At 42.9% G+C, this 27,847-nt stretch overlaps 1 protein-coding gene across 1 annotated transcript in view; it reads left to right on the forward strand.

The window, feature by feature from the left end:
• ccdc69 (coiled-coil domain containing 69) overlaps positions 1 to 27,474 on the forward strand; it is a 43,141-nt gene extending 15,667 nt beyond the window's left edge. Inside the window, exons 2-9 of the mRNA XM_038699357.1 lie at positions 5,846 to 5,909; positions 15,652 to 15,830; positions 17,398 to 17,485; positions 19,992 to 20,065; positions 20,181 to 20,282; positions 21,944 to 22,063; positions 22,164 to 22,261; positions 24,195 to 27,474. Of these exons, the coding sequence (XP_038555285.1) occupies positions 5,846 to 5,909; positions 15,652 to 15,830; positions 17,398 to 17,485; positions 19,992 to 20,065; positions 20,181 to 20,282; positions 21,944 to 22,063; positions 22,164 to 22,261; positions 24,195 to 24,363 (894 nt within the window). The 3' untranslated portion in view covers positions 24,364 to 27,474. The remainder of the gene's footprint in view (positions 1 to 5,845; positions 5,910 to 15,651; positions 15,831 to 17,397; positions 17,486 to 19,991; positions 20,066 to 20,180; positions 20,283 to 21,943; positions 22,064 to 22,163; positions 22,262 to 24,194) is intronic.
• Positions 27,475 to 27,847: the final 373 nt, after the last annotated feature.

The raw sequence follows: 27,847 nt of genomic DNA on the forward strand, positions 1-27,847 counted from the left end.
TAAGAAGATTTATAGTCTTCAGAGAAACATCTGCAGAGACCGAATCCCCTCTGAGAACTTTCTCCGCTGTTAAAGCGAGGCGAGGAGTTCGGTGCAGTCGGGTTTGACTTGACGGTGAAGTGCTGTACAAACAGAGGAGGGGAGCCTCTGCTGTGATTTATGGCCCTTTTTAAAAAGTGGGGCCCCTGCGACGCCTGCAGGAACATGTGCTCCTCCTCACCCTCCTCCTCCACCACAGAGTCCACGTCTCCTCCTGAACCCGGCGACGTGTTTAAACCAGAGATATTTATTGTTCCAGCTCAGAGTTTAAATAAAGTTGGTGTCCAGTTTGCTGAGCAGACTCTAGAAGTGTTTATAGTGTCTGTGCGTTTCAGGGTGTGATTGTTTGGCCTCCCTGTGCTTGAGCAATGTGAGGGCGTGATGCAATACAGTAAGCATTTCAGTGTGTATTGTCTATTCTCGGGTGTGTGTGTGTGTGTGAGAGACTTCAGCAACACAGTGACAGTTAACTGTGGAGTAAACGATTCTGGAGAAATCCAACACCAGGACAGATTCCACGATACAGAACAAGAAATGTCTCGGGCATGGACGTAGTTACCGTGACGTCACCCATTGTCTTCAGTTATTTTGGCTGCCGCCAGGTTGATTTTTATTTATTTATTTATTTTTTACAACCAGGCACCGGATGTGGAGCCAGCTAGCTTGGTTAGCAAGGTGCATCTGTAATTCATGTTAACTGGGATATTAGCTGGGATGCTAATTTTACCTAGCGACAAATGGGTTAAAGGAGACCTATTATACTGCATTTCCAATCCTATGTTGTAGTTGTGTGACTCCTGTATGGCAGCTTTGCATGATTCAAAGTTCAAAAAAATACACTACTCCTGTAGGCCTTCATTTCAGCCTCTGTCTGAAACGAGCTGTAGATGCTCCTGGCTCGTTAAGCCCTCCTCCTCCCCCCCTCCTCGCTGCCGTAACAGACAGCTGCCTCAGAAGGCATCACTTTCAAGCGAAGGCATCTCTGTTAACGTGGTAACGGCAACGCGTGACGTCAGCACGCCGTCTTGTGTCTCTTCTGGCTGTCATAAGAAGGATGCTAGCCTTAGCATCAGCTAACTAGCTATTGAAACAGACTCACGGGCTGATATGACAGTTTTTAGTTCTCGCTGCCTTTTCAAAAACTGAAGTGAGAAAACGACTAAAAACGAAAAAAGTATATTTGTATATGAATTCGGCTTCTTTGTCCGCCATCTTGACCAGTTTTTTAAAGCTACGGCGGCCGCAGCTAGTATGAGCAGCATTGAGTCACCGTCGATGCTGCCTTCAAAGCTGGCTGTTACTGGGCCAGCTTGAAGACATCTTACACGACAGGAAGAGATCGTTTGAGCTGCTTCGAACGGCACTCGATGCCTCGCTGTCCTGCTGGACACCTTCTGAAACAGCAGTTTAGCCCGTTTCAAACGCAGCCTGAGCGTAGCTGTGCGGAGCAAATGACCATATATGGAACAGCGGCTCCGTCTGGCTCGGTGTGTGAAAAGGAGCCGTTGGTAGAAAAAGCAGTTTAAAACAGAGCAGTCAGGAGGAAACCTGAGGTTTTTGCTCACAGGGGTTTCTTTTAAATACTTTAACCTCCATTATTTGAAGCTTTGGCCACATTTAACATGAACATCCAACATTATAATATTGTAGATGAGTCATAAAATGTGGAAAAGCATAATAGGTCTCCTTTAAAACAAAACGTACTGACCTGAAAAATAACTCCTGATGAGCTTTTTCAGCGGCGCTGGTTAAATGTACACAGAGCAGCAGATACGAGTCGCTTCCGTCCTGATTGACAGGCCGCCATGGTAGAGACTTGTCAATCAGCTTGTAGCCCCGCCCTAAAGCCTCCCCTGCTTCCTGGTCTCTGTTCCTCTAAATGGGACCATAATTTACTAAATGAACATCATGCTGTGTTGCAGAAGACTTGAAACTAGCGACTGAGAACAGAAACTCATCAGGAAAGTGTTTACTGAGGGAATAAATCAGCTGACAAGTAGAAACATTTTCTCACAGACTTCTATACAATCACACTTCTTTCTGCAGTCGGTGGAGTCGCCCCCTGCTGGCTGCTAGAGAGGACGCAGGTTTAAGGCGCCCCCTGCTGGCTGCTGGAGAGGACGCAGGTTTAAGGCGCCCCCTGCTGGCTGCTGGAGAGGACGCAGGTTTAAGGCGCCCCCTGCTGGCTGCTAGAGAGGACGCAGGTTTAAGACGCCTCCTGCTGGCTGCCGGAGAGGACGCAGGTTTAAGGCGCCCCCTGCTGGCTGCCAGAGAGGACGCAGGTTTAAGTCGCCCCCTGCTGGCTGCTGGAGAGGACGCAGGTTTAAGTCGCCCCCTGCTGGCTGCAGGAGAGGACGCAGGTTTAAGTCGCCCCCTGCTGGCTGCTAGAGAGGACGCAGGTTTAAGGCGCCCCCTGCTGGCTGCTAGAGAGGACGCAGGTTTAAGACGCCTCCTGCTGGCTGCCGGAGAGGACGCAGGTTTAAGGCGCCCCCTGCTGGCTGCCAGAGAGGACGCAGGTTTAAGGCGCCCCCTGCTGGCTGCCAGAGAGGACGCAGGTTTAAGTCGCCCCCTGCTGGCTGCTGGAGAGGACGCAGGTTTAAGGCGCCCCCTGCTGGCTGCCAGAGAGGACGCAGGTTTAAGTCGCCCCCTGCTGGCCGCTAGAGAGGACGACAGTGAACGCACCATTGCAGATGTCATACCGCGCTGGTTCTGATCATTTTGACTGGCTACGTTTTTAACAAGCCAGAAGACGAGTTCTGTGTCTTTTCCTGCGACTTCATAAAGCATAATGCTGATGGAGAAAGTCAGCAGAGCAGACACATACAGGGGGAGAGAGAAACAGGAAGAGGCTGGTGTGTTTGCAGCAGAGGTGAAGGTTTGTGTGAGTAAAGACTAAAATATGGTGGAGAATTTGAAAACATACCCGCTAACGCACACACAAGTAAATTCGTTATGGATCATTACAAATAAAAGCACAAAGTAGTCACAAAGATGCAGTGATAAACATTTTATCATCGAGTCGTGAGTTGAGTAGAGATTTTCACCCACATTCTTGTCTAAATCGCTGCAAACTGAATATCTTATTTAGACAAACAAGAGGAAGAAGAAACTGTGTTTTCTACAATGTAAAGGAGGCCCGCAGCAGCCGTCAGGTCGGTGCAGCGATGAATGTGCAGGTCTGAGGAGCGTCCGTTGGGCCTCTCTGATCATCAGCAGCTTAAACAAACAGTCGTCCATCTGTCCGGAGTCGCTGTTCGAGCAGCAGCTGAAGTTATGTAACGGAGGGAAAGTTACAGCGTCAGTCATGTGGACACTAATGAGAGAGAGAAGCTGGCAGGTCAGAGTCAGACTTCCATCAGCAGCTTTCATAACGGCCTCACTGCTCCAGTTTAACACCCGGACCTGAACCAGGATCGATACTCGGGCCGCACCAACGATTATTTTAGTTACCAAATAATCTTTTCTTAGTGTGTATATATAAGTTTCTAAAAGAGAATTGCAAATCCTAACACATCATCAAAACTGTGTTTTTTCAGCTCTGAAAGCCGGCCTTGTTTTAGCTGAGATGAAACTGGTTCTGGACGCTCCTTAGAAACTCTTTGACCTTAGAGGAAAATGTTCACTAGTGGTCGACCGATATTTGGAGAGCAGGAGGGCAGATATGTAATGCCAGAAAGAAAAGTCATGTGTAATCCATTATTCCTGCAGAGTCCAATCTAATATCCATGTTTTCTCAGCAGCAACGAGTTGTTTTATTAATTATTAATGAAACAGAAACTTACTTTGGGTTCAGAGCGTGGCTGGTGTTTAATGGTGAGCGAGGTTCAGTTTGTCATTCAGCTGCATTATTCTTTACAGCAGTGGTCGGGCCAGAACCGGCCCGCCACCAATGATATCCGGCCAGATTGCTTTGATAGCAGAAAAATAAAAATAAATAAATTGACAGCGGCTGGTGATGAAATAGATCTCAGTCATGACAGATACAGTTACTCACAGAATCACTTCCTCTTAAGTGATTGTGCCTCCAAAATAAATGCTTAATGGCAAGTTTATTGAGAGCTTTTACTTTGAAGAGTTCTGAACGACATTCAAAAGAGTCTCTGGCTTGCTTGACACACCTCACACACAAGAAATTATTTGGAAAAAGTGTTTCCATCTCTCATTTAGCGCATTTACTCTTTTTCGACAAAGGCGAAAACTAGCTCATGTGAGCGTAAAAACTGTTTTTGCGAAATAAAAGATTTGTTTTCGAATTTTGCCATTTCCATCAACCTTTCTAACGTGACGCTTCAAAATGCGCATTAAAAAACGTTGATGGAAACTTTTCTTGCGTGAGTTTTATCGCTGCACTACTGCAGAGTGTTCACACACAACGTGATAATGCTAATAAACACTAAAAACTAGCTTATGTCAGCTGGATGAAACCAAAGTAAACATTTTGCTGTGTTTAGTTGCAAGAAACAGATCAAACCGATCCGAAATAACTACAATATGATGCTGATATGTTAGACAGATGAATTGATTGTTTGTCAGCAGGACAACAACTTTTAAAATATTTGTTTTCTGAATGGAGGTTGGGTCGATCACGGCTATGCTACGCTAACCTGTTCACAGTAAAGTACAACGACAGCTGGAATCACACTCATTTTCTGAACTCACCAGGTAGTTCAACTTTCTTGCTTACTTTCCCTTAAGTCATGTTTCGTGTAGATGGTTTTATATTAATATGAAGTAGTAGTCCAACAGAGCTCTGGGTTCCCACTGACGCTAACAACAGCAGTGGAAGTCAGAAACAAGCGGTGGCTAACTGCTGAGAAGCACGAGTGAACATAAATCTACTTTTTAATCCCAAGTAAAAGTCTATTTAATAAAAGCAGTTAACTCTGAGCTGCTCCCGCCTGTAAGCAGCTCTGTTATCAGAAGCAGAGAAGGGCGGGTCAGCGAGAAGCCGGTAAACGGCTCGGGTTCAGCCGTACGTGTTGCCGACCAGCTTGGCAACACGGACTGGAGCGAGAGTTTCAGAGCGGTGAGTTATTAATCTGTATCCATAAAGTTTTAACTGAGCTCAGGAACAACTTTCTGTCCACTGACTGCCTGGAGGGTAGCTAGTGTTTGGAAGGGAGAGGAGAGCTGTGTGCTGCAGCGTGTCGGAGTAGCCGCTTGGCGAGCGATATATGAGGCGCGTTTAGCTTTCAACCCTGTGATGTCACAGGGATGAAAGGGAAGCGGCTGCACTACAAAGGAGCTGATTTCAGTTCAGAGCAGAGTTTTCTGTGGGAGATGGGAACTCACTTTGGGCTTTTTCACTTTGCAAACCTGTTACATGCACATAAAGGAATAAAACTCAATAAAGGAGAGGGGAAAAGCCAAAAAGCAGAATCTCACCTCTCTAAAGCTGATAGGCTATTAAGACACAACATCATGCAACTTTCTTTCTGGAAATGTTGCCGCCTGACAGTAATTTGCACCTCTTCGTGTCTTTGCTTTGACTTTGCTGCGCCCAACGCGCTCACCTCGCGATGTACTGAATGCACGGTCATGGAGTAAGTTGGTCATGGTAACTTTGACACTGGAGATTTCTATCCATCGATCTTTCTCTGACCTTTAACCAAGTAGCTGCAAAGTTTAACCACAGAGGTGGCAGGTCATACATTTTTTAAAGTTTGAGAACAACAAGTAAAGGATGTAAGCGCTTTGTCCACAGCTGGTTTGAGCTGCCGGACTCTTCTCATATCTGTTCTGTGTTTGTTGATGCAGCCAATGAAACGTTTCCTTCTTCTTTTTCTTCTCTTCCTGTCGTTATCAGAAGAAAAGCAAAGGCAAGAAGGGAGAGAAGAACCAGAACGACAACAGCCGCCGAGATGAAGGAGGTGAGTGTGTGTCAGATTGTGGGTTTCCTCTGACTGATCTCGGTCTCTCACTTCCTGTTTCTACGTCTAAATGTCATGAGAATCTGACAAACAAGCTGTCACTCTGGGCATTTTAGCATTTGTTTTCATATTTTCAAACACCAGTGGTTCTCACTCGGGGGCGGAGGGAAGTGTTACTTGCTGATCAACAAGACAAAACTGTTTTATTAATTATTTTTTCAGCTGTTTCTCTGAGCTTTTTTTTAATAGTGAGATAGTTTTAACCCTTCAGGACGTAGAAAAACAAGTTAAACCTGCAGTAACTAATTATTTTGTCGGATTCTCGGAAGACTAGAGGTGCTATATAAGTACAGCCCATTTACCATTTGTCACTCATGGACTTAGTTAGAAGTTAGGGATGCACCAAAATGAAAATTCTTGGCCGAAGCTGAAACCGTTTGATTTTCTCTCCCTGTTAGCTCCGTGTTTGGTCTCCACCAGCTCCTGAAAGAAAAATCTGACCCTTTAGCTTCTAAATGCTCCGCTTTGCTCACCAGCTCGTCTCTAACTGTGTCTGTCTGCTGTGTTGGTAATGACATGCGGCTGTTTAAATTTACTTCCTATAAAGAGGAAGAGGATGAAGGTCACCGAGCGCTGACGAGATCTGTGGTGAAGAGGTTGGTATCAGAACCGAGATTAAATAAGAATTGGATTCCATAAGTAGAATCTGAATTGTTAAGACGATACCCAACCCCAGGGTGGTGGCTTTTTATAGCTTTGTCTCTGAGAACAGCTGCTGCGGCTGAGGACTTCCTCTTTTGTCTCTCAACTAGAGCTGCACGATTTGGAGAAAAAGTCATATTGTGATTTTTGCGGCCAACATTGTGATTATGATGGAACAAATGGTCCTCTGAGTCTGCTCGCTTGGTTATCAAGGAATGTGCAAAATCCTGACATTTTGAAATGTGTGTTTCTCAACTTGAACAAAGTGAAACAATATTTAGAACAATAACTAGTAAACCAGATGTAAAACAGAACAAGGGGAGCAGATGTTGGCGCGCCGGCTCAGTGTCCGTCTGTCTGATGCAGAGTCTCCATCCACAACCTGGAGGAGGACCTGGACACCAGTGTGTTCAATAAGTATAACAATAAGATATCAAATACTGCATTTCATATAATAGTGTACTTTTTTACCACTTGTTTTAAAACCAGTTATAACTAGGGATGGGTATCGCTACTCAGTACCTTTACGGTATCGACCGAAACAGCCCGATATCGAGTAGAATCGAAACGTCTCCAGACAAACGAGTACTTCATTCAATACCTAGGCCTACTTCTTGTAACCAGATTGGGGCGAAAAATGACAATTTGTGTCGTTTTGCTTGCAGCCAAACACACCGAAAGAAAGAGAAGAGCACGCCTTTTATTTCCTGATGTGCCTGCACCATAAACTGGATAAAAACGGCTGCACGCGCTCAGTCCACGCTGATTTTTAACAGCCGCTCACCTTCGGCTGCGTCTCAGGCGTGTTCCTCACTGTTGCCAGTTTCTCACCACAAGCTCGGCTTTCCGTTGGTTTCATCTCCTGTTATCATTTAACACCTCTGTACATTTTTATTTGTTCGCATCACTTGTCGCCGATCGATCGCTGCGTTTCTTCACATCAGTTAAATCAGCTGATTTTCCTGACGGAGCCTGCGGCTGCAGCTGCGGCTGCTTCAGGTGCAGCTGGTTTGATCGGCTGGACGTGGAGCCTCTCTCTACTCTGTTGGAGTCTTTAGTGTAGTTTAATGACTTCTTTTAACAGAAAATCCTTTTCCGTCTTTTACTTTCAACACACGTATTAAAAAAATGGCTTAAATTAGTTTCCCACAACTTATTTGGTCACTGAACTGTTTCACTCCTCCTCAAATATAAAATATCTCCCAAGCTGCAGTCTTTCCCCTTATAGGCTAATACCAGCAGTGAGGACGACCTAATTAGGATGAGGAGCGATCTGGAATACTTTTTATGTAGCGGTTATTTGAAACAAGAAAAAATAAAATGGATCACTTTGCTCGTATCGAATGAAGTACTCTATCGGTATCACTTTAAGGGGCCTGGGTTTCTCATTGCACGTAGGCTTATCTGTTTTTAGAGGAACATGCGAGCGCCCGGTGTGGGCGGACAGAGACGCAGCGCCACGCACTCTCAACTCTCAACTACTCGTTGTGATTGGTTCACGCAGCCGGTTTCTCAAAGTTGGGAACACACCCACATTTATCCTCCGATATCGGATCGCAGCCGGCTCACCTGTCTCTCCGTGTGCTGCAGCGGGACATTAGCTGGATGTTGAAATCTTCGGCTCGATGATGTTGCTGATATTATTTGCAGTATTTCCAGAAATCATCGCTCAACCGGCGGATTTTTCCTTTTATTGGTCTGGAAACTTTTCACTCTTGATAAGCTATAATTTATTGCTAATTTTATTTGGAATAACTAGCTTTTAATAATACTGACATTGTTATAAACGGCTAATAAAACACAGTAACCCAGCAGCTGATCCAGGTGCTGTGCACGGTTTGGCCTGTCGTAGCAGGTAAGGCAACACCTGTGCTTTTTAACTGATAACATCAACCGTCACTCCTTCAGGCGGCACGTCAAGATCATAAAATGCAGGTAGAGGTGAGCGCAAGCAGCAGATGTCAATATAATAACAATAATAACTTTATTTGTATGGCACTATGGTGCTATACAGAAAGACAAACGTGATCCATACTTAAAAATATAAATCAATTAAAAATCAACATTAAATAATACAATAACAGCAAGAATATAAGCTTTAGAAAACCAATAAAAGTGAAACTTAAGAAGAGATTTAAGAGGCCACTGAGTTTCCACAGCTGAGAGGTCCGGGCAATACATACACAACCTACATAATGGTCAGTTCATAAAAGCAAACTTTTGTTTGCGTTTCACATCGTTCGTACATTTCAGCTGTAAGATTCTGAGTGGCTCGTCAACATGGTTCCTACATCCCTGAAACGCTGTTTACACGACGTTGTTTACAAGAGTACAAAGTTCTTCATAGAGAGCCGCTTACTTTTGTACCAAATTAATGCTTTTAACTTTAAAATGTGCAAAACTTTCTTCTTTCCCGCTGAGAGGGGTCTCTTAAAATCCTGCTTGGAAACACTGAGATTACATAAAAACCTTTTTCTTTTCATAAAACAGCCCTTATTAAAACATACTTCTATCAAAGAGTCTTCCCTGATTTAATTTGAAGTATAATACGGGAATGACTTTTTTAATTTGTTTTACCCGTCTTCATGTTTTAACTGCTTGAAATAGTTTTTAAATCAATTACTTTATAACTTGTGATTGATTCTTCCAAAACACTTTGTGAAGTTGGTTTTAAAAGTGCTCCATAAATAAAGATGATTATTATTATTATTATTATTATTATTATATAAGCACACACTCATTCTGACAAAGACATGTGGCGGCTCTGCAGCCTGCAAACGAGTAAAAACATCAGGAGCCAAAACAAAATGCTAAAAAGCTGCTGAAATGGAAATGATGATTAAAGTTGATGACGATGATTATGATTATTATTATTTGCTCCAACTTCAGACGTTTACGGGCTGCAGGAGTTTGAGCTTACAGATCTGTGCTGGAGAGAAAAGGGGTGATTACAGGTGAGCTGACAGACTGAACCATCTGCTGTGACTCACCATGCGCTCGTTTCCGCCCGTTTATGAGCAGTGTAGAGTTTCATTCACTCATTTCAGACAGGATGGTGCGACCGCGCTGTCGTCATCCTTCTGTGAATCACTGTCGCTTTGGCACGAGGACTCTGGAAAACAGCTGGTTAGAAGTCATTTCCCCCTGCGGTGGTTTACTGTGGTTCCACGGGCACGGCGGGCTGTTCTCTTGCTGTTTATGATAAATGAAGGAATTTTGTGCAGTGATGCACACTAGAGCTGCATCCACGCCGCTAAGTCTTGGTTTTAACACTCAGACCTTCTGCTACGTTTCCACCGGACGTCCAGAAAGAAACGGTGAAGTTTGAAAACGCCGCTGACCCCGTTCTGAGTGATGACAGCATCCTGCTTAATTCCATTGCAGATCAAAAGAGTCCGGTTTCCTACATTTTAAAATGAAACAAACTAACAACAACATGATGAACGCATTTAGATAACTACATTGTAGAAGAAGAGCCTTTAGCCTGGACCCCCTCCCGGGTTCCGCTCTGGACCTGCCGGATCAGACTCTCGGCTACGGTTCCCCCTGCTGCGGCACGCATCTCTTTTAGCTCTGCCTCGCTCTTCACCTGCTCAATATCCGATCCCCTGCAATAAAAATTCTTCTTTCATCGAACTCCTCCCTTTCTCAGTCGTGCACTTGGATCTGCCAGCCGCCATAACAAAGTTAAAAACAAAGATTTGGTAATAATCGCTCGTAATTACTATCAAAGCATTGAAGACAGCCCCAGTGTTTTTATTAAAATATTCAGTACTGTGCAAATAAGACTTGTACACTTGTACTCTGTACGTCTCGAGATTTGCTTTGCGGCGACCCCCAGCCTGTTTCCCGCCGCCACAGCCTCTAACGCACTAACCTGCGCTGTAGTAACTTCCCTGTTAACTAACCTATTTTACATCTTGTTTATTCCTTATTCTTATTTTGATATTTCGATATGTTCATGTACTCAATACAACCTTTATCGTCCCACCAGGGGAAATTTGATTTGCAATAAAACAAACATACGTGAGACATGAACAAAGACGAGAAGGGCCGTCAATGGTAGCAGCAGCAACGCTGTCGGATGCTTCTGAGCAGCAGCTCCAGCTCGCTGCCGATTCAGGCCGTTAACTGCCGTGGGTGAAAAGGAAAATTTTATCTTGAGTAATCTTCGCCCAGAGGGGAGAAGAACAAATTCCTCCAACGGAGGGTGGTCAGAGCTGGCTGTGATAGGCCCAGCCTTACGCCTACCTTGTCTGTTCTAGATGGTCTGCCAGGGAAAGTTTTTCCACTGCCAGTTTTTTATTCTTGCTACCTCGACGATGTCAGACAGTTTATTTTTGCTTTGCACTGTAAGATTGTCGTACCAGGCTATGCAACAAAAAGTTCAAATTGATTCAATAAAAGATTATATTACATATCAATTCTAAAACACTAAAGGTATTAATGTGGACTGCAACACTAATGCCACAGTAAACACTTGTGACGTAATGTCTTATGTCTCTGCGTTGGCTAAACAGTTTGAAGCTTCGCATGTTGATCACATGAGAAAGCTTCACGCCTGGTTCTCAGTCATCAGGATCACATGTGCCTTTTTGTGTCTGCAAAGTGTCCTCTAATAAATTCTTCATGACTTAATAAACCCACAAAGCCTCCACTTTATGTGAAGATGTTTTCCATGCACTCATTTCATATATTAGTTTATTACTCAACACCAGCTCTGATTTATTATTTATTACATCTTGTTTTTCACTTTTAATTCAGACCCGGTCTCCTCCCCCGTACGACTCTGAAGGATCGCAAAGCTTCGATGTTTGTGTCTCAACTGTCAAACGGCAACAGAAAAAAACTGAAGCTGCTCTTTGTTTAAAAATGAATCCATCTTCAGACAGGCTCTGACCTGTTTCCACCTTAATTTGTACTTGGATTAATAAAAAAATGCAGGAGCTACAGCCTCAGAAAGCCACACTGATGTTACAAACATCACGTATCATTCTTTTGACGCTCGTCGTTCTGTTCTAGATGTTTTATGCCAAGTAGAAATTGTTTTATAATGTCCTCAAAAAAACGTAATGATCAGGTTTTTGCAGGGTTAAGAATGACCCTCGTTAAGTTTACGATGCTTTTGGGAGTGCAGCCTGCAGACATGAAGTCCAAACTGAAGACGTCATTGAATCTGAATGAGCGTGCGTCTGCATGTCGATGATGTAATGACAGGAAGAAATGTAATTAGTTAGATCTGTGTGTGTTTACATGTCATATTAACCCCTCAACTCCTGAAGAGACAGAGGACATGAAATGGATGCACAGACAGTTTTAGTCAACCTGCCAACAAGGTTTGAATCCTAAAACTTATATTCATATTATTTATTTATTCATTTTTCTTTGTATAACGAACAACTTCAGCGCAACAATTTCTTTTAAGATGGATAATGTTGTTGAATGTTAGAGCGCCTTCATTTTAATCTTAAGTTGTTGTTTTTATTTAACCACGTCCACGTGGCGCCTGTTTCCAGGAAAAACGCCTAAAATAACTGGAATCGGTAAAAAATCCTCAACCATCAGGCGTAGATTCATAACTCTGGTCTCCTTTGAAAGGTCAGAAGCTAAGAAATATAAAATCCATCCTTACATTAACATATTCGTTTTACCATTACAGACTACATGGAGATGCAATACAGAAAAAATTACATTTTCATCCTCGTCTGGTTTAAAAAAAAAAGCTATATTTTAATGCAATAAACCATCAAAACCATCATAAGGTAGATTATAATGCACCTGAATATCTTCTAGTACACCTGGAACACAACTGTCACTGTCAATCTGATGAAAACAAACTAATATACAACAGTTATCACACAATCTTTCAAACATACACCAGGCGAATGTCCATGTTTTGGCCATATTTACTGTTTATATGTTCACTTTTATTGGGAGTTATCTTCAAAACATTATTTCTCTCCATGCAACCACATTCAACACAACAACACAAATAAGAACAGCGAAAATCAATCTGGTACCGCTTGGTTAAATCTTGTGCAAATACGACAAAATTAAAAAAACACTTTTTGTGTGCACGAGATAAAATGTTATTTCCCGTGTTCTCTTCACTGTGACAATGGAAGGTGCACAGAGTACTGAGGAGAAGAAACGCTGAGGTCATGTCAAGTCATGGATTACAGCTTCTTACGAATGTTGTATCACCTGCTGCGTTCAATCCAGGTTGCTTGTAAAACTGCGTAGCTATAAGGGATTCTGTAACTGTAACCTGCTTTTCACTTACAGAGCACAACCATGTAATGTGCAATGCGATTATTGATGGTTTATTAAATACTGTAAGTCAAAACACTGCCCAGACTCTCAAACCCAGTGTAACGTTAACTAAATAAAACTGTGGCGTTAACATGGTCAACAATAAACCTGTAACCTGTTTTTAACTTACAGAGCACAACCATGTAATGTGCACTGCTACTAGTCACAGCTTATAAACTACTGTAAGCCAACACGTCCCCCAGACTCTCAAACCCTGTGTAACGTTATAACCAAATTAAACTGTTACTTTACATTAACAATAAACCTGTAACCTGCTTTTCACAGAGCACAACCATGTAATGTGCACTGCTGCTAGTCACAGCTTATAAACTACTGTAAGCCAACACGTCCCCCAGACTCTCAAACCCTGTGTAACGTTATAACCAAATTAAACTGTTACTTTACATTAACAATAAACCTGTAACCTGCTTTTCACAGAGCACAACCATGTAATGTGCACTGCTACTAGTCACAGCTTATAAACTACTGTAAGCCAACACGTCCCCCAGACTCTCAAACCCTGTGTAACGTTATAACCAAATTAAACTGTTACTTTACATTAACAATAAACCTGTAACCTGCTTTTCACAGAGCACAACCATGTAATGTGCACTGCTGCTAGTCACAGCTTATAAACTACTGTAAGCCAACACGTCCCCCAGACTCTCAAACCCAGTGTAACGTTATAACCAAATTAAACTGTAACTTTACATCAACAATAAACCTGTAACCTGTTTGCAGCCGACGGTAATAATTAACGTGACGGCAGCCAGCGGGACGTAAATGATTCCGTTAATCGACCGCCACAAGGTTGGCGAGTAAACGAACGCTCGTTCATCTTTTCATAATGAAAAGTTAACCTCCCGTAGGTCGTAGCTGAAGCAAGCTAACGTTAGATGGCCAGTGCTGAGCTAACCGCAGGTTACTAACCTATTTTGCGTTCGGCGCTTCTTCGTTTGGGCCTTGTTGTATAAAGCCAAAGTTTACGATGAACGGCTCGGCAGCTGGTTGTTGTCCTCTCACGTGTTACGTAGGCAGGTTGTAGGTAACGCAGGGAGTGAAGAACGGCACGCTTATCAGACGCTTCCTAAAGTAAACATTGTTCACGAGTCCGAGCCGAGTCTGAAGTCACTGTGTGTGCGACTCAAGTCTGACTCGAGTCCGAGTCTAAAACTCGAGTCCCCATCTCTGGTTTAAGACTCGCTCTGAAGCAGAACCGCTGCAGAAGGATCTTGTGTTTGAGAGGCTGAAGCTGCAATGACAATGCAGAAGAAGCTGAACCAGATGGAGAAAGCTCTCCTGAAACAGAAGGAGGAGGCTGAGGAGATGGTGAGAAGAGGCCAGACTTCCCTTCGAGCCCAGCTGGAAGAACTCTGCCTTACATGCGTGGCCCCCTGGCCTCCTCGGACATGGACCCCTAATGATTCCATTTTAAAATACAGTTTATTATTGAAGACCACAAGGAATTAGAAGGAGCCTCTTTTTGAAAGCATTTGTTAAAAATGTTCTGAAAAATAATTTGCAGCAAGAAATGTTAAATGACAAACCTGAGAAAGGTTTATTTAGACAATAAGAAAGTTTCTAACAAACAAATGTGCATTATAGAGACCGACCGATATGAAATTTTTAAGTCCCATACCGATTTCGATATTTGAGGATTTTAAAATCCAATAGCCGATATATATCGGCCGATATTCTTTTCCCCTTATTTTAAGAAACGCATAAAATAAACAAAGATTATCCCTAACATTTGTTATGTTGAGACCTCACCACGATACCATGACATAATGCAGTTTAAACATAAACTTGTACTGTTTCAACTAAATACATAAACGTTTTGATAATAAGAAACTACAGAAAACATTTTTCAAATATCTGATTTTTATATATATATATATATACTACTACTACTGAACATTAAATAGTGTAAGTATTGTGTGAGCCAGCGAAACAAACTATAGAAAATACCAATATAGTGCTACTACTGAAAATAATATACCAAATATCATCTCTCATGTCATTGCGATCATAATAATGATTAACGGGGTTCTCCTACACAGGCCAATAATTATAGATAGATATCTATCTATCGGTCAGCTGATGTTTTGTTCTGTGGTGCAGCAGTGTTGTTAACAGAGGAGCTGCAGAGCGCCCTCTGGTGGGCAAACTATGAAACACTCATGACCTGAGGGAAGGATCCGACTCTCTTTCTCTTTTCATTAATTGTCATATCTCGGCTGTTATAAACGCTGAGGCAGGTAGCTTATATCAGCCGATAATAGCTGCAAAACGATAAATGGGTCGGGTTTTAGTGCATTATACAAAAAGGTAACTTAACTTACTGCATTATATCTTAATATTTCACCTTTTGTGTTTCCCTTAATGTAAATAAAGACATGTCCACCATAGGTTGGTGCAGAAAAATGTCAGAAAGGGGTTTAATGCTTAAGGGCTTATGGGGGATCCACAGAGCCCCCACTCATGTTCTGTATTTTAGCATTATTTTTTTGTTTTAGCAATATTTCTTCAGAATAGTCTTAAAATATCTTCCCGTCTCGTTCTTGTTTTGTCACACCCCTAACCTCAGCCCTTATGTCCCCACCGCTTCAACACGATGATGATGGATACGAAGTTTATTAAAGGGGCACTTCACCGTTTTGGTTTTACATTTACGTTTTTCTTTCCGCAGTTTGAGTGACTTCCCATCATGCTGTGTGTCTGTTTGCAGGTAAACGGGCGTCAGGCGAGCAGGACGTCTGTCTGGAGAAGCAGCTGGAGCGGTTTGAGTGGCAGCTGAGGACTTTAAAGGAAGTGCTCTCTGCCAACGGGAACCCCGAGAGGGCGGAGCTACTGAAAGACCACGCCGATGAAGACGTGTGCGCCCTGGTCCTGGGCATCCTCGATAAGGTGAGCAGGTCATGTAGGGCTGATGAAACTTCAGCGATCACTCCTGATGGCAGCGGCCTCACGGGTGAGATGGTTGACCACAGCCTTGTATCCACCTGTGACACCTTGTGTTTTCTACGTGAGCCCGCAGGACACTCCACCTTTGTACCTGATGGCCTCTTCTGTCTGTGTGACTGCAGGTGTCAACGCTTCAGTGGTGATGCTCTGAAAAGCGTCGTGCAGTCTGCTTTATGCAACGGTGTCTGATTTTTAGATGGCGGTGTGCGTCAGGTTACTTCATCGATACTTTAGCTTGGCGCCCCCGGTACATGAGGCACAAGGTAAATGTAACGTTTGCATTTACGTCAGCGCTAGATGTGGATTGTTTGGGGTCCGCTCCGTGGACTGGATGCTGGACCGGGTCTTTCTGCTCAGATGCTGAAGCCCTGGTTCTGTTGTGGTCGGCTGGTTCTGGACTCGCTGTACAGAGCTGCTGTTTCCTGTTAGCTTCTAATGATCCCAGACTTTGGACACTTCCTGTCTTTATCTCTGCCCTTCTTCCTCCCTCGCTGTTTTCTCTCTCTTCCTCCATTTTACAGTCGGCGGCATCCACAGCGTCAGTTGTTGTTCGACAGTAACAACAGTTTGTGTGTATAGTTACATGAATAAAACGAAGCATCGATGCTTCAAATGAGTGGCGTTAAAGTCACTTAGGCTGTGTTCAGACTGCAGCCTAAGTGAAACCAGATCTCATTTTCTTTGCTCGGATCGGATTTGTTTTTCACAAGTATTTATCTAGCTGACGCTTTTATCTAAAGCAACTTACAATTGCTATTTATGTCAGAGGCTACAGAAACAGCAAAAAATCGGGAGTGTTAGCAGGTATGAGCTAACCGGGGCTAACCTCCGTGGGCTCCATGCTTACTTCTGTACGACGGCGTGTTACGTTTGATGTCGCTCCATAAAGAAATCATTTTCCCTGGTTGGTGTGGAGGAACCTCGACCTCAGCCCCATCCAACACCTGTGGGATGAACTGGACCTGGTCTGAGCCAGACCTGATCACCAGCATCGGTGTTGGAGCAACTCCCTGCAGCAGACTCGGCCTCCTTTGGAAAGCCTGATCCCAGCAGAGTGGAGGCTGACAGGGCGGCACATTAATGATCAGGGTGTCACATTTGTGATTTCATTGGCAGCAGGAGCGGAAGTCTGCTTCAGGAGTTATTCATAGACTTGATTTGGCCGAGCGCTCGGCTCAGACGGCAGCTGCGCGGCCGAACGGCCTCTCCGGCGCACGTGACCGCCTGAGTTTGTTGACCATTTTGAACTTGCTGTTCGTGTCCTGGCTGTGACCCCGCTGAGTGTTCAGACACACCTCTGCACTGTCACATACGATCCTTCTGATGAGTGTTTCTGCAGGTCTTTTACTCTTCAGATTGTTTAGTAGATGTTCAGCTCTGTTGGGCTGCCAGCAGTCCAGTTCTCCCACAGACTCATTAATGTTTCATCATGATTTCTCTTAAGTCTGCTCTTTTGGTCGCGCCTGTCGATCGTCCAACTGAAAGCGGCCTCCTCTGATGTGATTTTCAGGTGAAAACAGAGACGACTGCTGACTTGAACGTGCTGCACGAGCAGAAAAGTAAAGCTGCTACTGAAGAACATGAGAGAAACCTGGAAGGTAACAAACGACACAGACGAAGAGAATCAGAAAGATTTTGACTTACCTTTTGTTATAATAGTTATTATGACATCTGGAAGGGTTTAATGATTCATCGTCTCTACATCAAACACACTTTACATATAGGAGGAATTTGCTTTGGTGATTAGGTGCTACACACTAACATACAGTTGTGATAAACAAATCAATATGTAATGAAGAGATGCAACACAGAACTACGTTTAAAGAAAAAAACCAAACGATGTGGCAGTTATTTACTTAAAAAATTGATACAGCAACATATCGTTTTTCCATGATACTGTATTGATATTCCAGCTCATCATATCTGGTGTTGTAGCTCCAGACCACTTTTTGATGCTCTCGGTCTTGTCGGATATCGACGTAGACCGATATCGTGATGTATCATTTTAGGATTGTCTAACGACACGTCGAGTATCGCAGAATTGTTGTATCGTGATATTATCGTTATCGTGAGCCGTGTATCGTATCGTGAGACACTCTGCGATTCCCATCCCTATTATTTCCATGTGCTGACATATTACAGGGGGAGAGGATTTGTATTTAAATAAATATAAAATTGACAAAATATAAAGAATGATAAGGAAATTTACACGAGTGTAACAATTTAAATAATAGCTTATATTATTGTTAACCTGACACCACACGTCTGGCCGTGAAATTTAATCAGCTGTAACTCGCGTTAATGCTGTCAGTTAGCCGAAATGCAAAATGAAACTTTTGGCACTTAAAGGATCATTTTCTGTATTTTTAAACCTGGGTCCTGTTTCTGAAATGACTCGTAGGTACAGAAAGTTTTGAAGCCGTGCAGAAGATGCTTCAGCCGGCAGCTGAACTGGCTGCAACATACAGTGCCTTGCAAAAGGATTCACCCCCCTTGGCATTTTTCCTGTTTTGTTGCCTCACAACCTGGAATTAGCATCAATTGTTTGAGGGAAACCGGAGCACCTGGAGAAAACCCACGCAGACACGGGGAGAACATGCAAACTCCGCACAGAAAGGCCGGGAAAACCGGGGTTTGAACCCACCACTGCTAACCACTGCAGCACCGCGCCAAATAGGACAAAATAACTTTGTAGAGCCAGCTTTTGTGGCCACTTACATTTATTAATTTAGCTGATGCTTTTTATCCAAAGCGACTTACAATTGTCATACGTGTCAGAGGTCGCACGCCTCTGGAGCAACGAGGGGTTAAGTGTCTTGCTCAGGGACACAGTGGTGGACGTGTCACAGTGGGGAGTTGAACCCGGGTCTCTCACACCAAAGGCATGTGTCTTATCCGCTGCGCCGTCACCACCCCGGTCGCAGCTCCAGGTCGGTTTGGATAAGTCTCTATGAGCTTACCGCATCTTACCACTGGGATTTTTGCCCATTCCTCCTTCCAAACTGCTCCAGCTCCTTCAAGTTGGATGGTTTACGCTTGTGAACAATTATCTTTAAGTCTGACCATAACGTGATGATTTTGGTCACTATAATCGTGATATGAAATTTTCATACCAACCCCTAACCCGACTTTACGCCTGTTTTTAAATTTTGAATTACGCGGAGAGCCGTACTTCTGACCAGACACACCGATCGCCGGCCGGTAAGAAGCCCTTTTTTTGTTTTTGCTTTAGCCAACGTGACGGTAAAATGTGGTATCGCTCAATAGACAAATGACGGGAAGTCAGACTGTCACAATGTGACACTTGAATTGCACACAGGTGGACATCATTTCACTAATTATGGGACTTCTGAAGTTAACTGGTTGCACCAGAGCTTTTTATGGGCTTCATAACAACAAGACACAGAAGCACATGCCAGTTTTCATTTCACTTGACCAACTTAGACTGTTGTGCTCTGATCCATCACGTGAAATTCAGATTAAACAAACATTGAACCAAAGGCTGTAACAGAATAGGTAAAAAGCTGAGGGGGTGAAGTCGTTTGAAGGGCACTGTAGTCAAAATGGCGTCCCACAAGTCATTTGAACATCAAAGGGCCCGGGTTTAAAAATACAGAAATGATTGTACATGCCAGCGTCTTTACTTTATTCACTCAGCCAAAGGTGGTGATTGATGACTAGTGTCTGATGTAGGAGCCAACCGTGACATCATCAACGAGCGACACAAATATATCAGTTCACCATCTCTTACCACCTGCATTTAGTGTCAGTGTTTGTGTGTGGACGTGTGGGAAATGGTTTTTAAAACTTTGAATTATCCACAGTTTCTGTGATTCACATACAAAATGCACAAAACGAGTTGGTATGATGTCACTCGACGTGTAAATAGACTGAATAATAGTATTTCTTTATTTCTCCTGCTGGAGTTGTGTGTATAAACAGTGAAACAGTATTTTTTTACAACCTTTGACTGTACTCTCAGTTCCTAGCAGCTTTAAACTTATGCTAAATCAGACTGAGAGCAGAGTTGGTAAAAGGAAATGGGATGAGGAGATGGACCGACGAATGCACAGTCTGCATGGTTACCTCTTTTTTTGGTTGCAGAGCTGCAGAAGAGACACGAGCAGGAGAAAACACAGCTGGCAGAAAAGTTTGAGGCTGCTGAGAACGTCCTGAAGGTAAAAAGATCAGAAGATGTTGGTCGGTCGGTTCATCACGTCACAGTTTTACGGTGTTGCAGTCCGTACGTCGGTTTTCATGCTTTAACTTTTTACATTTCTGTTGTGAATGAAGGGCAACGTGGAGGAGCTGACAGCAGAGCTGCAGGTTTTCAACGAGCTGAAGAGGAGGGTCGAAGAATCGACGTTTAAGAAGGACCTGCAGAGAAATATTCAGGTGCTTACCACACAACCTGTAAAAGAAGATGACCATGCCGCTGTGAAGCCGCCCTGGTGCTTTGTGGACTACCGTCCTGAAGCCTTGTCAGTTTCTTCTCCTTCTCAGGCGTGTCCATATATGGACGAGAGGGTGGAGCTAGCTAGCTTGGTCAGCAAGGTGTCCCTGTAATTCACGTCGACTGTGATGTTAGCTGGGATGCTACTTTTGGCTGCCGACAAACAGGCTTATGTATTTACGAGAAAAACACAGTGTGTTTTAGTAGAACTGAACGCTGAACATCACTTGTGGATCATCTCAGGCCTGTTGCAAAGAATCTCGGCGTGCGGTTTCGAGCAGCACACCACAAAGCTTGTTACCGTCTTAAATATATCAAAAATATGATCAATGTTAACTTTTAAGCACACCGAGAGCATCTTACATCACGCCTGGATTACCGCAGCAGCCTTTTCACTACTGATCGACTCCAGACTGTCTGTTCCAGGGTCTCCACTGAAAACTGAGGGGGACAGTTTGCAGTCGGGCCCCGAGGCTCTGGAACAGCCTTTTATAGGAGAGCCTTTCCTGATTTCAGTTGATTTTATATATTTATTTAAAACTGCATTAATATTTCTTATTTAAGTTTCTTCCTGCGTTGTGTCTGTTTTATATCTGTATTTTATTGTCTTTGCACTTTTTGAAAAGTGCTCTTTAAGTAAAGATTATTGTTGTTCTGTGAAATGGTCAAAGCTCTGATTTCAATAGAATCTCTCTTGAATCTGCTCCGGGTCGGCCGTGACACCTCCAAGTAAATTAAAGTTATAAATGACTACAACTTAAAGACCAGACAATTAAAATGGGTTATTTCTGATTTCTAATAAAAGCCAGGAACTGAATTCACTCAGGCTGCGTCCCAAAAGTCTTTCCTGCTCAGGAAGGTCCTGACTGAGCGAAGTGACCCGGAAGTGTTTCAGCAGCAGCAGCCGTGATGAGAGCTGGTCGAGTTCTCTAAAGGCTTCCTCTCAAATCTCCTTTAGCATAGGGCACACCGGACCATCCTTTACCAAAGGAAAGGAGAGAACGCCGTCCCACAATTCCTTGTGGCGGCAACATTTAAAGCGACGCAAGTTCTCAAACTCAAACGATAAAATCCATCGACCACATTTAGCAAAATCCTGCAACACAGACGCACATCATGATACTTTAATAAGTTCTCAGTTCTTAGTTTCCTTCTTTCTCTTGGTTTGTTTTCTTTTGGCTTCGCTGTAATCTGAAGCCGTTTCAGCACCGTTTTACGTTTTACGTTGTTGAAATAAGCCATAAAGTGTTTTCTACAATAATAAAAAAGAGAAATCGACGGATAAAGGAGGTTGATCAAGTTGGATATTAAGCCTTTTCTCTCTCATGCCAGAACTCTAATAACTGAGACCCCTGCGAGCTGTGTAGTCTTGTAAAATGATCAAAGTGAGGAGAATTTGCAGCGTGTAGCCTCACGTTCTGGATTGCAGCCTTCAGCAATATCAAAACCGTCGCCTTAATAAAGGCCTAGAAAAGAGCAGCGGGATTGTCTGAGCCCCGCCGTCCTTACGGATCCTCCTTCACATCAGGAAAGGTGGTGAGGAAGGGAGATTTCGTTGACTTTTTGGACGCAGCCTAAGTTCTCTGTGCCTCCCACCCTACAGGCCCATGGCAGCCCAGGTGCATTCTGGGAGTCTGAACAGGAGTCTCTGCTGTTTGTAATTGAGATGAAGAGTGAGCGTGTGCGGGAGCAGAGCAGGAAGCTGCAGCAGATGGACGCTCTGGTAGGTCCAGTTTACTCTCGTGTGTTTAACTTTTAACTCTGTCTGCAAAGCAAATATTTCTTTTACACACAGAATAATTCTGCTTCTTCTTGATTCTCAGGTGGAAAAGAATTTGGCTTTGGAGGATCAGATCATCCACACCCTGCAGCAGAACGAGGATCTGAGAGTCCGGATGGACAACTGTCAGGCTCTGATTCAGTACGTACACCACCAAGTCTTCTCCTCTGTAACAGCAGCAGGAATGTGGCGCCACCTGCTGGACAGTTTGCATCTGCTGAGAAACATTATTCACCTTTTTGTTTAAAGGATTAAGGACAGAATATTTCGATAAAGGGTTTAAAATTTTTAGAGGATTTAAAAAGTGAGAAATAATTTTTTTTCTTTTACCAAATTATTATGCAGTCAGTTGCCAGTTTATCAGGTTCTCTGAGCTGAAACCAAGTCTGTCTAATCCAGCAGCGGTGCAGTAAACCTTCCTGACGTGTTCACATGCAACGCAAAGTGAATTTCCTCATCCTGGTAATATTTACCCTTAATCTGGTTTGCTACAAGTTTTATACAACACAAAGTTGTAAAATGAAAATAAAGTCTGTAGTCCCTTCATGCTGCACACACAGAACTTAACAGATAATGAATGTATATTAAAATATAAAAGAAAACATATATATACACATATACACCCAAAATAAACATTTTGCAGTGATTTAATTGCAATATAAGGATCAAAATGATGCCAGTTTGTTAAACATATGAATTCATGCTTGGTCAGGTCAGTTTGCATGATGGCAAGTAAACATTTAAAATGTTTGTTTTCTAAAAGTGGATCAATCAGGGCTATGCTAACTTGTTCACAGTACGATTGCTGGAATCAAGTAACAGACACATATTTTCTGAACTCACCGGTAAAGCTGAAACGTTTAATCGATTAGTTGTCAACTGTTAAATTAACCTGCAACTATTTTGATTATCGATTAATCGCTTTGAGTCCGTTTTTTAAAGAAAAAACTAGAGCCCGACAGATTTATCGTTTTGCAGATTTTATCGGCCGATATAAGCTACTTGCAGATAACTGCATCAGCGTTTATGACAGCTGATATATGACCAGAGAAACGGTGGCGGATCCTTCCCTCAGGTCACGAGTGTTGCGTAGTTTGCCCACCAGAGGGCGCTCTGCAGCTCCTCTGTTAACAACACTGCAGCACCACAGAACAAAACATCAGCTGACCGCTGGAGCTCAGCGTTCACACTCACTGTTAAATTAGCCACAAAGCCCATGCCGTGTTTATCAGTGGAGGGGCGCTAACGTTGATGAGCGATTAAACTATAATGTTTGACGTATTCTAAATATATCTTATTATAGATAAATATAATATAAATATATTATAGCATGACAAAAAATATATATATGTAATTATTTGCCTATGTAGGAGAGCCCAATTTATTATTATTATTATTATTATTATTATAGCAATGACATTAGATATGACATATGGTATTATTCGTAGAAGTAGTTGCAGTATCAGTATATGGGTAATTTGCTTGCCCCCAAAATACACTATTTACTTTAATATTCATTAGTAGTACAAATCAGATATTTAAGTTTTTATTTGACCTTTTTTTTTTTTTTTTTTTTTTTTTTTTTTTTTTTTTTTAATCAAAACCTTAATAGATTTTGTTGTACTTTTGATTTAAGTACTATTTATCACAATGGAAAAGTTTCTTTTTATAATGCATTATGTATGTCATGGTAGGGATAATCTTTGTTTGTGTCATGCATTTCTTAAAATAAGAGGAAAAAACCATATCGGCCGATATAGAAATATCGAAATCCGTATCGGACCTAAAAATCCCATAATATCAGTCGGGCTCTAGAAAAAACGTCCAAGTTCTCTGATTCCAGTTTCTCCAATGTGAATATTTTCAGTCTTCCTCTGGCAGTAAACTGAATATTATTGGCTGGTGGACAAAACAAGAAATTTCCGGACGTCACCTTGGGCTTTGGGAAACACTGACAGACATTTTATCACAATTTTCTGGACCTAACAAATCGATTTATCGCTAATATAATTGTTAGTTGCAGCTCTACTCGCCAGATCCCGATGAACAATCTCCTCTGTTCTCCGTTTCCCAGGCAGTTATCAAAGGAGCAGCAGGACCTGAAGGTGGCGCTGGAGAGGCAGGCAGCAGTCAGCCAGAAGCTTTCTCAGGAAAAAGAGCAGCTGATGTTCAAACTGAGACACAGAGACTCGTGTCCGACCATCCTGCTGCCCACCATGGTGCAGGAGCTCGCACCCAGATGATCACACCAGCCTGAACGTGGACCCGGTGTCGCTCGACGTAGATAGAAACCAGACTCTGTGTTTGACTGCGCGGCTGCCCGTAATCGTTCACAAGGTAACATGCAGTCGACCTGGTTTACCGCTCAGTAACAGGGCGAGAGCTGCTCGTCCTGACGGAGAGCAACGAGCAGCATAGCCACAAGTTTCCAAGCTGGATCCGGTCTACATCAATGCAGAACTATCCCTTTTGAACTGCCACTCCACTGCTAAATGTTTGCAGAACTTCACCCTTATTCTGGACCCGCTGCAGTCCCTGAAGTATCACTGCTCTGCTGACTTAAAGCTGCGTCCTGTGTGTCCATACTGCGTCGAGCCTCTGACTGTCCCGCGTTAAAATGAGGCCTCGATGATCTGTTGTGTTTACGTTTAAGTTTGTTCTTTTCAGATGAGGAGGATCCGTTTGCTGACAGATCGCTGTACGTCACAACGGTTCATTGTTTTGGAAAAGCTGCAACTGAGAGGCCGCTCTTCAGTTCAAACTGCACGGTGCAACACAAATAATACAACGGATTTCACCCTTTCTTATAGCTTCCTCCATCTGACCTGGCGCTCTGTCATCTGAACTCTACAGTGTTTTATTTACTTCACATTTACGCAGACTTACTTTGCCTCCTTGAACAGATTTTTGTAACTTGCTGGTGTGACGGAGCCTTAGCACCTTACTGCTCTACCTGTTCGCTGAAGTGCCTGATCATGTTGACATAAAGCTGTACCTTCTGATTTTCTGGCTCCCAAGCTAGCATACATGTGACATGAGTTACCTCAAAAAAACCCTGAGGGTTCAGTCTGGATTCTTCTCTCTCACGACCTGCTGTCTGATGAGGTTTAAACACAGAAAGGGGGAGCCACAGGATATGAAGGATGAGACGGCTCACATTTGTGTGACTGGTTTGGCTGAAGTGCAGTCAGACCTGAACCCTCAGCTCCAGTCCTGACCTGAGACAGACTCACCCAGGAGTTTCCATCTGTGAAGAAGACGTTTGACCTCAAAGCAGCGGCAGAAACTCTTTCAGAGAGCGCAGGTGGCCAGAAAATGGATGTAAACCTATCAACACTAAAACTAAACTAAGCCGGACCCCAACGCTCCCACAGCAGGTTTAAACTTCATCTACTGTGATATTTTTATCTAGTCCTGTTAAAACCTGATGCTTTTACTCGTTTCCTGTTAGCGTGCCTTGCTTTAGGTTTCCTAAACTCACGCACAAACGCCTGATGTGATTGGTTGCTTTTTTAATGCAGACCTCTGTACGTCGCTACTGTCTGGGAGGTGGGGGGGGGAGACGTCACGCATGAGAAAGGAAACCCACGTTGAGCCCTGGTTATTTTGTTGTTGTTTTTTTGTGTTTTATGAGCCTCAGAATCAAAGTGTTCCTAACAGACAACAGACTGTTTTAGTTTTATTCAGTAAAAAATGACGTTTGCTAAATTAATCTTAGTGTTTGAGCACGCTAACATCTCCGCTCAAGGGATGCCGACATCAGCTGGTCCAGAGCGAAACCTCATGATAACTCGTGGATCTGGGTTTTCTTTAAATGTGTTCCTAAACAGTTTCTTGCTCCACAGGAGATGAATCCTCAGGGTTTTGTCGCTACAAGCAGGTTTTTATCGCCCAAATCTTTTGTGCGTACCTCTGGAACAAATGAGTCCCTGCGAGCTTAATGCTCAACTTGCTTTGACATCATACACGGTGGAAACATGTTAGATGCTAACTGTTAGAACATAAACATGGAACAAAAAAAATACCTGTAGGTGGCACTGGGCATTGGTGGTGCAGTTAACTCTTGGGGGCTAGTTAGCAGGTTACTGTGGCTAACTAGTTATGTGCTAGTTAGCCGGTAACATGCTGGCACTGTTGAGCCGACGTAGTGCACAAAGATAGACAGACAAGCTAAACAGACATGGACAAACCGTCGTTGCACCATAAAGTCTTGCCGATTACTGGTCATACTCCACCAAAGCTAATGCTCCGCCTTCTGTTCCCTCGAAGGTCAGCACTGCTCGGTTAGTTGCTCTTCAAGTTTTCTTGATCACCTGATTTTTCATTTCTTTACAAGCTGATACTTTAGCACATACCTGTGGATCACACGACAGAGTCCCTGTGAGAAGTCCTGTACTTTGAGATTAATGCTAAAGTCAGAAATCTAACTTGCCGTGTTATCATACACACTGGAAACGCGTTCAATGCTAACTGTTAGTATATTAACGTGGCAAAAAAAGATACAGGAATTTACCCTCGGAAAATACCTGTAGGTGTGACTGGGGTTTGGTTAACTCTGGTGGGCTAGCTAGAGCTAACTAGTTATGTGCTGGTTAGCCGGTTAGCACTATCGAGCCAAAATAGCTCACAAAGTTAGCTCGGTCGCTACAAGTTAGCTAAATAAAACTTGACCAGACAAATATACATGGACAAACTGAATTTGTTACATGAACTTGTGTGATAACTCCACCAGAGCAGAGTTGTATAGAACGATATGACGCGACTCAGCTAATGTGCTAGCTTCCGCCATTTTGGACCGATTAGCTCTCTGTTCCGTTGAAGGTCAGCACTGCTCAAACAGTCAGATACTAACTACAGTGCAACAGGTGTGTTTAATATCATAGGTGTTTCCTTTGTCTAAAGTCTAAAGCATATTTTAACTTTTACAACGATCACTGTAAACAACTTGCCTTTAAAAAGCTTGATAAGTGTCCGTTTGCTAAATGTCGTGTTACTTATAAAGATGTGAAAAGTATTTTGCCATGTTGTCATTTCAGTAATTGTTTTTTCTGTTTTGTTAACACGCTGATGGATTTTTTGGGATGTGACCTTTTTTCTTTTTATTGTATTGCCAAAAAAACAACGTTTGTCAGTGTTTTGACAACTCTTTCTCCTTATGCACGAGCACTTTGACCAGTATTTTACCAGGAGTTTGTATAAGAGAGAGTTTTCCATGTTGTATAGTGTTTTGAATTTTCTCGGCTTTTTACGTGTAGAAACTTATTTCTTCTTTTTTTTTCTTGGATGGATTTAAGTCCAACAGTTAGTTTTTTCCTTTTGGCTTGACTAAATAAAAAAGCTGCAACTAAAATTTATCATTATGAGTTTAATGTTTGTATTTTAGTCAGAAATCGGCTTGTTTATAAAGACAGATGCAGCGTGTAAAAGAGGCAACATGTTTCTCTCTCCATCTGGATTCTAGTTAGCTTTCGTCCTTTTCTCTGCAGGCGTACCCCATTTTGCTTTAATGGCGTATGGACACTAAGAAATAAAAATAGGCCATGCTGCAGAAAGCAAGTTTATGTTAATTTCCCAAACAAGCCTGCAGGACCAAAGGGGTGAAGTCCATAGGTGTCATTTACACTGGGGACGTGGGGACGTGTCTCCACCACTTTTTGAAAGCATTTGTTAAAAGTTTTCTGAAAATTATCTTGCAACAAGAAATGTTAAACGACAAATAAAAATTCT

Source organism: Micropterus salmoides, unplaced genomic scaffold (assembly GCF_014851395.1).
Source record: "Micropterus salmoides isolate LMB-PRFRI ecotype aquatic unplaced genomic scaffold, ASM1485139v1 Ms_hic_scaffold_5, whole genome shotgun sequence".
Taxonomy (NCBI): domain Eukaryota; kingdom Metazoa; phylum Chordata; class Actinopteri; order Centrarchiformes; family Centrarchidae; genus Micropterus; species Micropterus salmoides.